Source organism: Scomber japonicus, chromosome 10 (assembly GCF_027409825.1).
Source record: "Scomber japonicus isolate fScoJap1 chromosome 10, fScoJap1.pri, whole genome shotgun sequence".
Lineage (NCBI taxonomy): Eukaryota > Metazoa > Chordata > Actinopteri > Scombriformes > Scombridae > Scomber > Scomber japonicus.
Window position 1 is genome coordinate 33454040 of NC_070587.1, and position 16633 is coordinate 33470672.

The 16633-nt window shown below is 41.6% G+C and overlaps 1 protein-coding gene and 1 long non-coding RNA gene across 2 annotated transcripts; both read left to right on the top strand.

The window, feature by feature from the left end:
• Window positions 1-1784: 1784 nt before the first annotated feature.
• LOC128366736 (uncharacterized) lies at window positions 1785-12286 on the top strand. The gene is made up of 3 exons (XR_008321892.1): window positions 1785-1917; window positions 11906-12039; window positions 12156-12286. It is a non-coding gene; the product is annotated as an uncharacterized LOC128366736 (long non-coding RNA).
• Window positions 12287-12664: 378 nt separating this feature from the next.
• LOC128366612 (NLR family CARD domain-containing protein 3-like) lies at window positions 12665-13990 on the top strand (the record flags this gene model as incomplete). Its single annotated transcript, XM_053327349.1, has 1 exon — window positions 12665-13990. A coding segment is annotated over one exon (1326 nt), but the record flags the coding sequence as incomplete, so codon positions are not given.
• Between the last annotated feature and the right edge of the window lie 2643 nt (window positions 13991-16633).

Consider the following 16633-nt stretch of genomic DNA (forward strand, 5'->3'; position numbering starts at 1 on the left):
TTTGAGAAGTGGGGGGGGGGGGGGGGCACAACACACGGGGTCTGGGAGGGAAAATGTTTTCGATTTGAAGCCCATTTCCTGTATTTTATACATTTAGGGACTGATGATACAAAATCCAGGGAATAATTAAGTAGGTCTTAATGATGTATTCTGCCAGAATGTAAAGTAGTAAAACATGTAAAAGACAAAGTTGTCTTATTTTCTGTAGTTTCTAATAGAGGAGCAGGTAGACAGGACTTGAGAGAATCATTTTATTTTCTGATTATGTTTGATATAATTTGCATTTCATGCAACTTTGTGCTTCTGCTGCTTCTCCCTGTGTCACCATCTTTGTCTTGAGGCAGCTCCCCCTCATCTGTCCTCTGATATGAAAGCAATGCAGTTCTGATCATATTCAGTCATTGGTGTGTGAGTCTAGCACTAGACTAGCAGCCAGAGAGTTTGCTTATTGTTGAGTGACTGATCCTTTGTGTTGTTTTCACTTCTTACTGTTATAACAGCGTGTTAGTCATATGTAGACCACTTCAGACCATGCAGGAATAGATGAAACAAAACAGTGAAATCTGCCTTTAATGCATTTTCACAAATAGAATAAAGCTTTCAACAGTCTGAAACTGTGTTTTAAAGAGTCTTTGGCCGCTCTGAGATAATCCAGTCCAGATTTAGGTAAAGCGGTTTTCTATCTGGACCTGGTCTACATATGGAAACCAAAAGAAAGAAGATTTTCTTTTTCTTTTTTTGTTGAGGTGCTGCAACCTCAACAAAAATACTGAATGACAGCAGCTAAAAATGATGTATTAAAGGCCAACTTCCACCAGTCCGTCTGTTTTTAAAGTGCACACGACGTTCCTGGACGCTGCCTCTGGTCTTCAGTCAGCTGACTTGGATTTTGTTTTTGACATCAGTGTTTACTGACTAGCACATAACAGAGAAATGAATAATGTTTAATAACGCAGACTGAGTGAATATTATATTGTCAGTATTTCAGAGACCCTCAAACTTTCACAAATCATGTTTTTAGAGGAGCTCATGTCTTATTGAGGAGAGCCAAGCTAACCAAAGGCTCCCCTGAACTTCTCACTAATGGATTATGTCCCGTTGTTTAAATATTCTGATCCATAATCATGATGACATTACTCTGTTTGTAGAAGTATTAGACTACTTTAGTATTAAGGTAGTAGACTATTTAACAATGTAGGTAGATATATCAGTCATTTAAATTGACAGTTGAAACTATGATATAATGCAAGCTTATAATATAAATATTAACAACTGAAACTACAAAGCAACTTGTCCACAGTTACTTCCCACAATGCAAACTGACTATTAATGAATTACTTTAATTCATTTAAATGAAATATTGGTTTATAAGTTATAGTTTAGCTCCCTGGCTAATGACTGCACTAGTGAGATGTTTTGGCTCACTCATAAAGGTTCACCTCACAAAAAAACATGATAAATTTAAGAAGAAAATATGAACATGCTCTTACATCTGGCCCAGTGTCTTTAAAAGTAGTTTCCTCTTTTCTCCTGGTTTCTATGTCTTCACAGTGATGTAATGTGACACATCGGTTTGATTAAAGTAGAGAGAAGTCACAGCTAAGAATCACACAGATGTTTATCTGAAGTCTGAGTCTGAAAACACACATAGTTGTAGTTAAAGTCATGTAAACTAATAAGAAGCTGCTAACTTGAGAGGCAGGACTGGATGTATATTAATTATAATTATAGTGTGTGTGTGTGTGTGTGTGTCTCCAGTGTTACTGGTTTACCTCTCAGACCCCAGAAGATGAAGAAAGAGGAGGAAGAGGAGGACGGAGCAGAGTCTCTAACATCTGGCTATGAGTCTAAGAAGAGAGACGGGTCTAAAGGTGATCCTCAAGACTTGAGTAATGAACCTGGACCCTCAGACACAAAGTAAGAGACTGTTTCTACTGTAAACTGACCTGAAGATGATTCAGTTTTTAAATGGCATTTCATAAACTACATTACAACACTATTAGTTTTTTTAAAGTCAGTCACTAATGTGTTTAGTAGTTAAAGTCATGTCATGTATAGGAAGCTGCTAACTTGAGAGGCAGGACTTGGTTTATTTTACAGTGTGAATGTCTCCAGTGTTACTGGTTTACATCTTATCTACATCTGGAGAAAGAGAACAATGTAAATATCTATAAGCTTTTGCTCAACAGAAGAATAATAATTGATCCCATTTTCTATTGACATGTGACTTGATCTCCTGTAAAAGAGATGATCATTATCATCATCATTATTATTATTATTATTATTATTATTGTTATTGTTATTATTAGGTAGATTGCAGCAGCGTCTGTTTTTTCTCTTTTATCCTGCAATGTGCTCATTGAAACAGGCTATATAATATAACCTGAGGTAAGTTACGGTACAAAGTTTATATTAGAGTGGACTTGCATGAGATACAGGACATTTCTAGTAACTTCATCAATCAAATGAATGTATTATGGTGCATGCATGTAATTTCTTATCTTATGGGGTATTAAGTATTAAGGTATTAAGGTAACTTCATTGATCTCCCAAGGGGGGGATTCTTAAATCCTTCATTGTTTACATCCATATTTACTTGTAGTCTTCTTCTTTTCTGTCTTTGTTGGTGCTTTGTTGTCACTAATTCTGAAGCTTTGCATGTGAAGTATCCATTATTTTATTCTAAATTGAATGTCCTAAATTCATATTTGATAGTGATAATAGGCTGTCACCAATGACAGTTTAATATTCATGTATTCATTCACTTGTTTAATCATTTATGAGTACTTTTTAATCTTTTAATATTTTTCATTTAAGTCAAGTCAAGTTTATTTATAAAGCACATTTAAAAACAACCCCAGTTGAACCAAAGTGCTGTACATATATTAAAATACAATATAATCACACACAATATAAGAATAAATAAAAACAATAAATGAATAGCTCAGTTTAAAAAACTAAAATTAGAATAAACAAATAAAAAGTAAAATAAATAAAAATAAATAAAAAGTAGGAAGCCAAGGATTCTCGCCTAGCTGGGATTGAACGCCAAGGAAAAAAGATATGTTTTTAATAGTGTTTTAAAATGCTCTACAGACTGTGCAGCTCTAACGTGGAAAGGTAGGCTGTTCCACAGCTTGGGAGCCGCCACTGAGAAGGCTCTGTCCCCCCGAGTAGCGAGTCTGGACCGAGGTACAGCCAAGAGCAGCTGGTTCGTTGACCTAAGTGCTCTAGATGTACTGTGGGGCTGTATAAGCTCTGATAAATAAGATGGTGCCAGACCATTAAAACACTTAAAAACAATGAATAAAACCTTGAACTGGATCCTAAAGTGAACAGGCAGCCAGTGCAAAGATGCAAGGACAGGACTGATATGGTCACGCCGTTTCTTTCCAGTCAGCAGGCGGGCGGCTGCATTCTGGACTACCTGTAAACGGCGCAGTGCTGACTGGTCGAGACCAACAAACAAGGAGTTACAGTAGTCTAACCGTGAGGTAACAAAGCTGTGAATGACTTTCTCCAGATCATTCCTGGGGAGATAAGCCTTTGCTTTTGCTATTATTCTTAGCTGGAAGAAGCTTGTTTTCACGATTGAGCTTATCTGCTTCTCAAACCTGAAGTCACTGTCCAAAATAACACCAAGGTTCCTTGCAGATGGGTGACAGTGAGGCTTCAGGGTGCCAATGGCGCTGTCATAGCCATCTAGGAGATTTTGTTTCCCGAATAAAATAATGGGATGCTGTCAAGAGGACAGTGAGAAGGTCTGAGGTGCTGGACAATATCAGTTAAAGCTGAAAGAGACACTTGCTCAAATGTGTCAAAAACAGCAGGGCAAACAGGAGAGACGGCAGGATCCAATGCAGACAGCGAAAGAGAGGACCTAATATCGGAGATCTTGCCAATGAAAAACCTTAGAAAATCTTCACATAATTTAAGTGAAGGAACAACACCATTGTGGTCACAAGGGTTTAAAAGAGTATTTAAAGTATTGAACAGGAACTGAGGTTTATGACTATTAACTGACACAAGATTGGAGAAAAACTGACTCTTGGCAGCTTTAACAGCTTTCTGGTACTGCAATAGGCTGTTATTTAAAATGTCCAAAGAAACATGTAGATGATCTTTCTTCCACTTCCTCTCAGCGCGTCTACATGCACGCCTTAAAGTGCGTGTGGTGTCATTAAGCCATGGCTCTGTTACAGGCTTAGGACGTTTGCACCTAAAAGGAGCCACCAAATCTAATATGTCAGTACAAGTACAATTAAAAGTGTCTAAAAACTCATCAGGAGTAAGAGTACCGTAATGATCCTGAGTATGTAGCACAGAGTGATTAAATGCTGCAGAAAACTCTGAAGCAGTTGAAGGGTTAATTGTGCGCACACAGCGGTTTGTGGCGCACAGTTTCACATGGGAGAGAGGCAGTGTAATATTAAATAAAACAGCGAAGTGATCGGACGTGTCACAAATCTCACTGACATTTAATTGCAGACCAAAGGATAATATAAGGTCCAGTGTGTGTCCCTTCTCATGTGTTGGATCAGACACGGACTGAGTAAGATTAAAAGAGTCAATGAGATTCAGAAAGTCTTTCACCAAAGGACGGGATTCACAGCAGACGTGGATATTGAAATCCCCAACAATTAAAAACCGATCATAGTTCACTGACACTCCTGCCACAAAGTCTGTGAAGTCCTTAATAAAATCCTTATTGAACTGAGGCGGACGATAGACTACAGCGCACAGGACAGGTGTAGTAAAGTCTACAATGAATGTCTGCAGCTCAAAGCTGGAGAAGGAGATTGACGGTGACAATCGACATTGAAAACTGGATTTAAATACAGATGCAACCCCTCCACCTCGGCCAGTGGTACGGGGGGAGTTAAAGAAGAGACAGTTAGGGGGTAGCAACTCGGAGAATTGGATAGACTCACCGACTTGACTCCACGTCTCTGTCAGAAACATAAAATCCAGTTCACGTGAAGTGAAGAAGTTATTCAAGATAAAAGTCTTGTTTGCTAGCGATCTAGCATTCAAGAGAGCCAGGCTGAGAGTAATCTCCTTGCTGGCCTGGGTGGAAACGCGGCACAGAGGCCGAAGATTCCTGAGATTTACACCGCCGTTGCGGACCCGACATCTGGGAGGGGGGACCTCCGCTGGCAGGTGAAGGCCTCCAGCGGCTTGGCGGGAAGGGACGACAGGCTGGATCCAACGAAGACACAGCGGCCGCACCTGGGATCCTCTGACAGGAAGGCGAGGATCGGTCCAACAGGTGGATCGTCTGAGGATCTTGAGTTTCACCAAGACACCTGCCCTCTTTCCGCGTCTTCTGGATCGCTTCCTCCGATGGATGACAGCCGGTGAGTGCAGCAGGTAAGCTGGCACAGACGCCAGTGGAGGAGGAAGACCCGAGGTTTGATCACCCAAATCAAAGCTTGGCAGTGTTTTTTGGGATGCTCTAATGTCAAGAAGTGTTTGGCGATCATATACCAGCAGGGCAAAGGAATCTTGGCAGAAAACACAGAGTAATACAGCAACAAACATCAAACATAGCAGAGTCGGCAGACGGCAGGCCGCACACGCTGGCGCCATCTTGAAAACCTGTAAAATTTAATCTAAATGATGCAAGTTACAGAAAAACACCTTCCAACTATTCATGTCAGCAGATTGAAACACTGTTGAAAAACATGCCATCTTTAATGATGCAGTAAATGAATCCAGTGACTGAGAGTAAATGTAGCTGCAGAAACTAAACCAACGGACTTCCGGTGTAGCGACTGATGGAGTAGGACGCCTCGCCCCGTGCTCCTGCAACAACCTTTGCTAAAAGTTTTTAAGGCACACTTTTTGTTTCTTTTTTCTGTATTACGTGATTTCTCTATCACCATAATCTAACTTCAAACGCTGGCGCCAGTCTTTTTTCCTGCTTAACATGCTTCCGAAACCCAAACCGCCAGCCCAACCACAGAGGCCTACTTCTCACACCACAACCCCGCCTCGGAGTGACTCTCCCACCTGTCCGGCCGGAGCCGAAGACGGCGCTCACTCTTCCGCCTTCAAGGCCGAGCTGCTATCGTCCCTCCGCGTCGAGATGGCGGCTATCTTCAAAACCGAGCTTCAAGCGGCCATGACCGAGAACTTATCCAACATTAAGACTGAACTACAGTCTGTGAAGTCGGAGCTGTCAGCCAGTATTACAAAGGTCCAGACTGAAGTGAGTACTTTGAAGGTCACTATGGGGACAGTGGAAACATCACTCTCCACCTGCACCGACGACATTGCTACTTTGCAAGCTAAAGTGGAGCATATATCTGCGGAACTGGTGAGATTGGATAATAAATGCGATGATTTGGAGGCGAGATCTCGTCGCAATAATATAAGGTTAGTAGGGATTCCTGAGGATTTTTCCACCTCCTCTACTGCTACGGCTGTCTCCTCTTTGCTAAAAGAGGCTTTCAAGCTGGAGAAAGAGCCTCTTGTGGACCGCGCTCATCGTACTCTCCAGCCGAAGCCGAACCCGGTGAGCGCCCTCGCCCGGTAATCGCCCGTCTACATTATCATACGGACTGTGTGGACATTTTGCGCCAAGCCAGGGCCCAGCAACGGATCAAGATCGGAGACATGACTTTCTCTGTGTATCCTGACCACACTCCCAGGACTGCTCGCGCCCGAGCTGCCTTTAATGATGTACGGCAACAGCTTCGTGAGATACCGGGGATACGCTTTGGTCTGCTCTACCCGGCGCGCCTTCAAGTTACTCACAACGGCATGGAGAAGGAGTTTAAATCACCGGAGGAAGCCAGCGCATTTATCAGGTCGCTCAACATGTGAGAACTGAGAAAAGATACACAGCATTGGTGTTGTAGTGACGCTCCATTATTAGTATTGACTTTATTTATGCAGTTCTTATATGGGCGCCTTTTTTTTCTTTTTTTTTTCTCCTTTCTCATTTTCTTATTTATTTCTTCATTTTTACATTTTTATATTATGTGCTGCTTTACTTTTACTTGAACTTGACAGACTGTGCCTAGCTGTCAAATGTGGCTATGTTTGCAGGGGCACAAACTGGAGCCTAATCGTCACTATTGGTCCAAAAACCGTGAGTATTTGTTTTGGGGATTTGACTCCTTTTGGAGTTAGCACTGGGTTCACCATCATTTGGGGATGGGGTCGTTGTAGGTGCTATAGGGGTGGGATGGGATTGGGTGGGGAGGGGGGTTTGTTCAATTCACAAATGTTTTATTTTGTTGTTGTTGTGTTTCGTTTTGTTTTGTTTTTGCTTTTTCTCTCTCCCTCCTTTTTTTTTTCTTTTTTTTTTCTCTCTCTCTTCCTTTGGGGTCCACACTCAGCCTGTTTCTTCTCAAACCTCCTTTATATGTATATATACACAACAATAATACCTTATGGCTGCTAATGCTAGTACTGCTGATATTACAAATACTCAGACTTCTGTGAGGCTTTTGAGTTGGAATATTAAAGGAATGGGGAGCCCAATTAAGAGATCAAAGATATTTGCTCATTTGAAACGTCTTAAAGCTGACCTAGTGTTTCTACAGGAAACCCACATGCGCACAAAAGATCAGGTTAGACTTAGGTGTCCCTGGATTTCCGAAGTATTTCACTCGAACTTCAACTCTAAAGCCAGGGGGGTTGCTATTCTAATTGGTAAGTCAATCCAATTTTCAGCCTCTAGGGAGATATTTAATTATTATGGGTACACTATTCCATGTTCCTGTTTTATTGGTTAATGTTTATGCCCCCAACTATGATGACCCATAATTCATGAATAAACTCTTTGAATGTCTTCCCTCTGTGAACGACAATCTCCTCATAATAGGAGGAGACATGAATTGTGTAATTGATCCCAAACTGGACCGCTCTAATCCACGCACTCTGACCCCTTCATTAATGTCCAGGTCACTTTCAGATTTCATGTCAAAAAATGGTTGCATTGATCCTTGGAGATTCCACAACCCCCACAACAAGGAATATTCCTTTTACTCCCAGATGCATCAGTCTTTCTCTCGGATTGATTATTATTTTATTGATGCCAAGCTAATTCCCAACGTGCTGACTGTTAATTATCACCCTATTGTCATTTCTGACCACGCCCCTCTTTCTTTAGATATTCACTTTCCTTCTCAATCTCGGTACCCAACATCCTGGAGGTTCAATACTTTGCTTCTTTCAGATGATAAGTTCACTGAATTTATTGAAGCTAAAATTGATGACTTTATCGCTATAAATCAAAATGAGAGAGACCCAGTGTCATGTTCATTGTTGTGGGAATCATTAAAAGCATATTTACTTGGACAAATCATTTCTTACTCTGCACATTTAAACAAGTCTCGTAAAGTCAAATTGCAGGAACTCAGTGTTAGTATTGCTAATTTGGACCAGCAACTTGCTACTTGCCCTGCTCCCACTTTACTCAAACAACGTGTCGACTTGCAGACAGAATTTGATCTTGTCACCACCAGCGATGCAGAGCGACTTCTCTTGCGATCACGCTCCTCATATTATGAACATGGGGATAAGGCGAGTCGGCTCTTGGCTCATCAATTACGTCGTCAAGCAGCCTCACGTATGATTCCTCAGATTAAGGATTCATTGGGCATGTTGCACAGAGATCCCACCACCATTAATTCTTTTTTTCACTCGTTCTACTCCTCTTTATATGACTCTGAAGCTCCCCCGGACACTACTGAAATGAATTTGTTTTTAGATAACCTTGATTTCCCTGTAATAAACGCAGATGTTGCTCAAAAACTTGACTTGCCTTTGACAGTGGAAGAAATCACTCTGGCCATGAGGAGTATGCAAAATAATAAAACCCCTGGTCTGGATGGATTTCCTGTTGAATTTTTTAAGAGATTTCAGGATAAACTGTCTCCCCTATTGCATGCTGTTTATATGGAATCTCTGCAACGTGGCACTCTCCCCCCTACTTTAAGACAAGCTTCCATAAGTCTCCTCTTAAAAAAAGATAAAAATCCAGATCTTTGTAGCTCATACAGACCTCTCTCCTTGATAAACGTGGATGCTAAGATTCTTGCTAAGGCTTTGGCGCACCGTCTTGAAAATGTTGTTCCTACAATTGTTTCACAAGAGCAAACTGGCTTTGTCAAGGGGCGACAAATGTTCTTCAACATCCGCACACTCTTAAACATTATTTACACTAATGCTACCACAACAACACCTGAAGCAGTGATCTCGATCGACGCTGAAAAAGCATTTGACCGGGTTGAGTGGAACTATTTATTTACTGTGTTAAGGAAATTTGGATTGGGAAGCACATTCATTTCGTGGATACGTCTCCTTTACATATCTCCTCAAGCTAGCGTCTCCACCAATGGTATTCAATCCAGTTTCTTCACGCTATCTCGCGGCACCAGGCAGGGATGTCCCCTTTCTCCCCTACTGTTCGCATTAGCTATAGAGCCTCTGTCTATTTTTCTGAGGTCCTCCCCTACTTTTACTGGGATTTCACGATCAGGAGCACAGTTTAAATTATCGCTTTATGCTGATGATTTGTTGTTGTATGTCTCTGATCCAGTCTCTTCTATACCTACAATTTTATCTGCATTTCAGACATTTGGATCTTTCACAGACTATAAAGTGAATATCTCTAAAAGCGAATGTTACCCTATCAACGCTTCAGCGTTACAGCTCACACAGTGTGATGTCCCTTTTAAATTGAGCCCCTCTGGCTTTAAATATCTAGGGATCAATGTAACCAGAACTTTAAATTCTGTTTTGTAACCAGAACATTAAATTCTGTTTTGTTATTCTGTAATGCTAATTTTTCACCTTTGATGTCGAAAATGAAATTGGACCTCCAAAGATGGGGAAATTTACCTCTCTCATTAATTGGAAGAATTAATGCAATTAAGATGAACATCTTTCCCAAATTTCTATTCTTGTTTAATTGTCTCCCACTTTTCCTACAGAAGCTTTTTTTAAAAACAATTGATAGTATTATCTCTGACTTCTTATGGGGTGGAAAGCCACCCAGGATCTGCAAATCCACGCTTCAGAGATGTAAGTTCGATGGTGGTCTGTCACTTCCAAATTTTCAAATGTATTATTGGGCGGCACATATTCAGAAAATTTTGTTTTGGTATAAATCTGTAGATCTGACATGGTGTAACTTGGAGGCCCACTCGTGTATTTCATCCTCCCTGGTTGCTTTACTTACCTCCTCTATTCCATCCAACCTCTCTAGATTTTCAAATAATCAAGTGGTTTTCTCCACACTCAAGGTTTGGTATCAATTTAGGAGACACTTTAAATTTAAGTCAGCTTCTACTTTAGCTCCTTTTTTGAGAAATCGTCTGTTTCAACCGGCACTTACTGATTCAACTTTCTCCACATGGCATAATAAAGGCCTGAAATGTTTCAATGACCTTTACAAGGATGGCATTTTTCGCAGCTTTGCGGATCTTTCAGGAGAATTTCATCTTCCTCCCTCTCATCTTTTTCGATATTTCCAAATTAGACATTGTGCTAAAGTATTGTTTCCGGTCTTTCCGTCCTCTCCCCCCAGTCTAAAATGGGAGGAGTTCTTGTGTCATGACCCACTTCAGAGATCTATCATATCTAGAGTTTATACTGAAATTCTGTCTTTTGATTCCTCCCCACTTACTAAAGTCAAGGCTGCTTGCTTCTGTCCCTGGAGGAGGATTGGTGGGTCACTGCTCTTAAGAAAATTTATACAAGCTCACCCTGTGCCCGCCTCACACTTATACAGTTTAAGGTTTTATTCACAGTCCACTTTTCCAAAACCCGGTTATCACAAATTTATCCTGATGTCACCGATGACTGCGACAGGTGCCATGCTTCGCCATGCAATTTAACCCATATGTTCTACTCATGTTCACAACTTTCTGGCTTCTGGCAGAACTACTTTGATACCATGTCAAAAATACTTTCCCTAACTATAGAAGTCTCCCCCCATGTCGCTATATTTGGACTTCCAGAAGATCATAATCGGTTTACTTCTGATCAATTAGATGTTTTAGCATTTACCTCCTTACTGGCTAGACGCCATCTCCTTCTACACTGGAAGTCTACCAAAGCTCCATCTAGTTCCCGGTGGTTCAATGATGTTATGTCTTTTCTAAAGCTGGAAAAGATCAGATATTCAATGAAAGGTAACTGACAAATTCTATACTAAGTGGCTTCCTTTCTTGGTTTTCTTTCGCTCTCTCAATTCCCTCCCCCTTGACTGATGGACCCCCACTTTCTCTCTCTTTCCTTTTCTCCCCTTTTTATTTTATTTATTTATTTATTTTTTTAAATTTATTTATTTATTTATTTTTTTTCTATTATTTTTGTCATTAACTATCTTTATTTTATCGTTTTCCTATTTTTCTATTTTTCTTTTTATTCTCTACATAGAGTTTGGAATCGTAGTTTCTTTTTTGTCATGCCCACTTATGTTCCTGTGGGCCACAAGAATAAGAAAAATCCTAGGATGTTAATTGTGCACTTTGCTTTCTTTCGACTGAGATGCATATATATTTATGTATGTATATATACATATATACTTTGTTGTACTATTATTATTATTATTTTTTTTTTTTTGCATCTAAATCTACCTGTGACATTGTGATCCAATTGTGACATAGTATTCAATGTAAACTTGTCATTGGTCATGTACAGTACTGTGCCTTAACTCCTAATAAATATATCAAAAAAAAGAAAAGAAACTAAACCAACAGCAAACACACAGTTATTTCACTGTGGATGTAAACCTACTCAAGAGCCTGAAGAACACACATGTATAAATATCCAAATACTGAGAGTGTGGACTGTTTATGAAGGGAAAGAGCTGCATGAAGCATGTGAGCTGTCGCTTGGCCTCCACTAATGTCATGTGTCATAAAGAATGTTTTCATGTCCACAGAGAGAGGAAGAGGAGTGTTGTTTCTGTGGAGGAGCAGTCTGCTTCATCAGGAGAATCCTCCTGTCCCCAGTGTGCAGAAGGATCCAGAACCAGAGCTGGACTGCAGACAGACAGTCAGACCAGCACTGTACAAAGTAAGACTGAAGATCTGTCTGCTGATGTCATCATCTCTGAGAACAGGACAGGAATCTACCTCCTCTATCCTGCTGAAAATATATTTTTAATGATACCTTCTTTTTCTGTCTTTCAGCAGAAAGTGGTGTGCAGGAGCTTTTAGATGAACATCAGATCAGTCTGAGCAGCACATGTGAATGTGTGACTCAAGGAACTGATGAAGCAGGAAGTGAAATCCCCCTCAACAGCATCTTCACTGAGGTCCACATCATAGAGGGACAGAATGAAGAGGTTAATACTCAACATGAGGTGAGGCAGCTTGAAACAGCCTCCAAGATGAAGACCCTCCATGACGCTCCAATCAAGTGTCAGGACATCTTTAAAGTCTTACCTGACCAACAGAAACACATCAGAGTGGTTCTGATGAACGGCGTCGCTGGCGTTGGAAAAACCTTCACAGTGCTGAAGTTCACTCTGGACTGGGCACAGCGCTCCAAAAACCAAGATATCAGTCTGCTGCTTCTGTTCTCGTTCAGGGCGCTGAACTTGATCAAAGATAAGCAGTACAGTCTGCTCATGCTGATCCGTGTTTTCTATCCAACATTACAGAAGCTCACAGCAGAGAAGCTCGCTGTCTGTAAAGTTCTGTTCATCTTTGACGGCCTGGATGAAAGCAGACTTTCACTGGATTTCAACAACAGTGAGGTTGTGTCTGATGTCACACAGAAGTCATCAGTCAGCGTGCTGTTGACAAACCTCATCAAGGGGAAGCTGCTTCCATCGGCTCTCATCTGGATAACCTCCCGACCAGCAGCAGCCAATCAAATCCCTCCTTCATGTGTTGACAGGGTAACAGAAGTACGAGGCTTCACTGACCCCCAGAAGGAGGAGTACTTCAAGAAGAGATTCAGTGATGAAGAGCAGTCCAGCACAATCATCTCACACATCAAGACATCCAGGAGCCTCCACATCATGTGTCACATCCCAGTCTTCTGCTGGATCACTGCTACAGTTCTGGACCACATGTTGACTCCAGACCAGAGAGAAGAGCTGCCCAAGACCCTGACTGACCTGTACTCATACTTCCTGCTGATTCAGACAAAGAGGAAGAAGAACAAGTATGATGAGGGACATGAGACGAGTCCACAGGAGCTGACGGAGGCTGACAGGAACCTTCTTCTGAAGCTGGGGAGGCTGGCGTTTGAACAACTGCAGAAAGGAAACATCATGTTCTACCAAGAAGACCTGGAGCAGTGTGGTCTTGATGTCACAGAGGCCTCGGTATTATCAGGAGTATGTACAGAGATCTTTAAAAGAGAGAGTGTGATCTTCCAGAAAGCAGTCTACAGCTTTGTTCATCTGAGCGTTCAGGAGTTTCTGGCTGCAGTCTACATGTACCACTGTTACACCAGCAGGAACACAGAGGTACTGGAGGACTTCCTGGGAGAAGACTACAGGTACTCACCTCTGGATGACATCCTTGGAGTAGAAGAAGACGATAACCTATCTCTGGATGTCTTCCTGAAGGGAGCCATGGAGAAATCACTCAGAAGTAAAAATGGCCACCTCGACCTGTTTGTTCGCTTCCTTCATGGCCTCTCTCTGGAGTCCAACCAGAGTCTCTTAGGAGGCCTGCTAGGTCAGACAGAGAACAGTCCAGCAACCATCCAGAGAGTCATTTACAACCTGAAGGAGATGAACATGTACAATATCTCTCCTGACAGAAGCATCAACATCTTCCACTGTCTGATGGAGATGAACGACCGCTCAGTACATCAGGAGATCCAAGAGTTCCTGAAGTCAGAGAACAGAGAGAAGAAACTCTCTGAGATCCACTGCTCAGCTCTGGCCTACATGCTGCAGATGTCAGAGGAGGTTCTGGATGAGTTGGACCTGGAGAAGTACAACACATCAGAGGAGGGACGAAAGAGACTGATCCCAGCTGTGAGGAACTGCAGAAAGGCTCGGTAAGTCCAGATGTGATTAACATTATAAATCAGTGCAGATTAGTAGTTTAGTTCTTCAAATAGAAATAATTATTAGTTATTCTATTTATTTCCAGTAATTATTGGATTTTATAGTTTTTTATATTTCTCTTCAAATGAAGGACTCTGAGGTTGTGGTTGAGGTTTTATTACAGCAGCATTTTATCACAACATATATCAGTATTTTATCAGTGAATGCAGTAAAGTTATTATTACATGAGCAGGTTCTATAAATCATATATAATCACACACACACTGTTTTCACCATTATGATGAAGAGCTGAAAATAAGATCTGTATCATTTTCCAAAGAAGATTTCTGAAGTCATCATTTTTTTCTTAATGGTTTCTGAGGCAGACGGGTCATATCAATGATATAATGTCAGTGTGTGGATCATTAACCTTGTTGCAGTGTGCTCCCTGGTTATAGTTAGTGAACTATCAGCTTCTACCTGCTGAGATCTCACAGTCACCAGCAGGAGAAGAGGAGAGCAGCAGGGGAATCTAGTGTACATAGTTAGTATGGTAGCCTACTGATGGAAAAAGTAAAACTGGTAACTACAAAATAAACCACTGTAAATACTGTAAATATGTAATTTCACAGACACATTGTTGTATTTCTTTCTGGGTTGTGTGTGAAATCATTAAGAATAATATCAAAGCAGTCTGTACACCACCGAGCTGAACTGGTTTAGACTTTATTCTTGGTTGACACTGCTGGAGGGTAACACTGATTTATAAGTGTGCTCTATTTGTGTGAAACAGGTTTTTATTACCAATATGTTATATTCTGTTATATATCCCTTTGTGATATATAATATAACTCTTTTTGATTTATATACTAGAACCATGTTGAAACAAATCCTGTTAATAGTTTTATAATTTACATTTTTGTTCCAACAGCTCAGGTGGATCAACAGAAAATACCTCTTTTTGTTAAGCATACATGTTATTTTGTTAAAGCTATCAGACATCATCATTTAGTTGTTTTCTTTATAATTTAATATTACTTTAACAGCTCAGGGATGTCCAAGCAGCAACCTGTTGTTTGAGCACTTTTTTGCATTGTCAATTTGAAATAATGTTCTGTTTTTGAAAGTCGACAACTAAACGTCTAAATGTTTAATGACATTCATATTTAATGATGTACAGGTGTAATATTGTCAGGTCATTGGTTTCATTAGTGTTTGTGAACAGTCAGTAAATGTAGCTGCTTATGGATGTGAAGCTGACAGCAGCAGGTAGCAAAGAGAGATGATCTTTATCAACTGGAACTGTTCACTGAGTTGAACTGAGTCTAAATATCCTGCAGTCACATTAAAATAGTGGAGAGTAAAAGTGGTTTTCTAATCAAGATGTCCTCATGTTAACTTTGTGGAGACAGACATGGGATCAGATCACACACACACACACACACTGTGCACATTATGGAAGCCTCAATGTAACTCCATTTTCTCTCCTTCATCTGCAAGATTAAAGCAAAACAAAGATTAAAGTGTGCAGCTATGAGATAGAGTGATGAGAATGATTGTTTCATTCAAGCACAGTGAGACCATCAGCTGAACTGGGAGTGTTCTGGTAGCTGACTGGTTAAGATGCATCCAGTATAACTGCAGCGTCCACTGATCTCTCTCCTCTTGTTTCCTGTTTATCTCTCAACTGTCCTTTTACATTAAAGGAATAAAATGAAATTTTAAAAATGGATTTGTAAACATTATTTGAACCACTGATGTGAAGAGCAAATGTCCATCCATCCTCTTCTGCTTATCCGGGGTCGGGTCGCGGGGGCAGCAGCCTAAGCAGGGGAGCCCAGACTTCCCTCTCTCCAGCCACTTCGTCCAGCTCTTCCCGGGGGATCCCGAGGCGTTCTCAAGCCAGCCGAGAGACATAGTCTCTCCAGCGTGTCCTGGGTTTTCCTTGGGGTCTCCTACCGGTGGGACGTGCCCTGAACACCTCACCAGGGAGGCGTCCGGGAGGCATCCTGATTAGATGCCCGAGCCACCTCATCTGGCTCCTCTCGATGCGGAGGAGCAGCGTGTCTCCTCCGAGCTACCTCCGGATAACTGAGCTTCTCACCCTATCTCTAAGGGAGAGCCCAGCCACCCTACGGAGGAAGCTCATTTCGGCCGCTTGTACCCGCGATCTTGTTCTTTCGGTCACTACCCAAAGCTCATGACCATAGGTGAGGGTAGGAACGAAGATCGACTGGTAAGTCAAGAGTTTCGCCTTTTGGCTCAGCTCTCTCTTCACCGCGACGGATCTGTGCAGAGTCCACATTACTGCAGACGCCGCACCAATCCGCCTGTCGATCTTCCGCTTCATCCTTCCCTCACTCGTGAACAAGACCCTGAGATACTTGAACTCCTCCCCTTAAGGCAGAATCTCATCCCCGACCCGAAGAGTGCACTCCACCCTTTTCCGGTTGAGGACCATGGACTCGGATTTGGAGGTGCTGATTCTCATCCCGGCCGCTTCACACTCGGCTGCGAACCGATCCAGTGAGAGTTGGAGGTCACGGTCTGATGAAGCCAACAGGACCACATCATCTGCAAAAAGCAGTGACCCAATCCTGAGGTCACCAAACCAGACCCCCTCCACACCCTGGCTGCGCCTAGAAATCCTGTCCATAA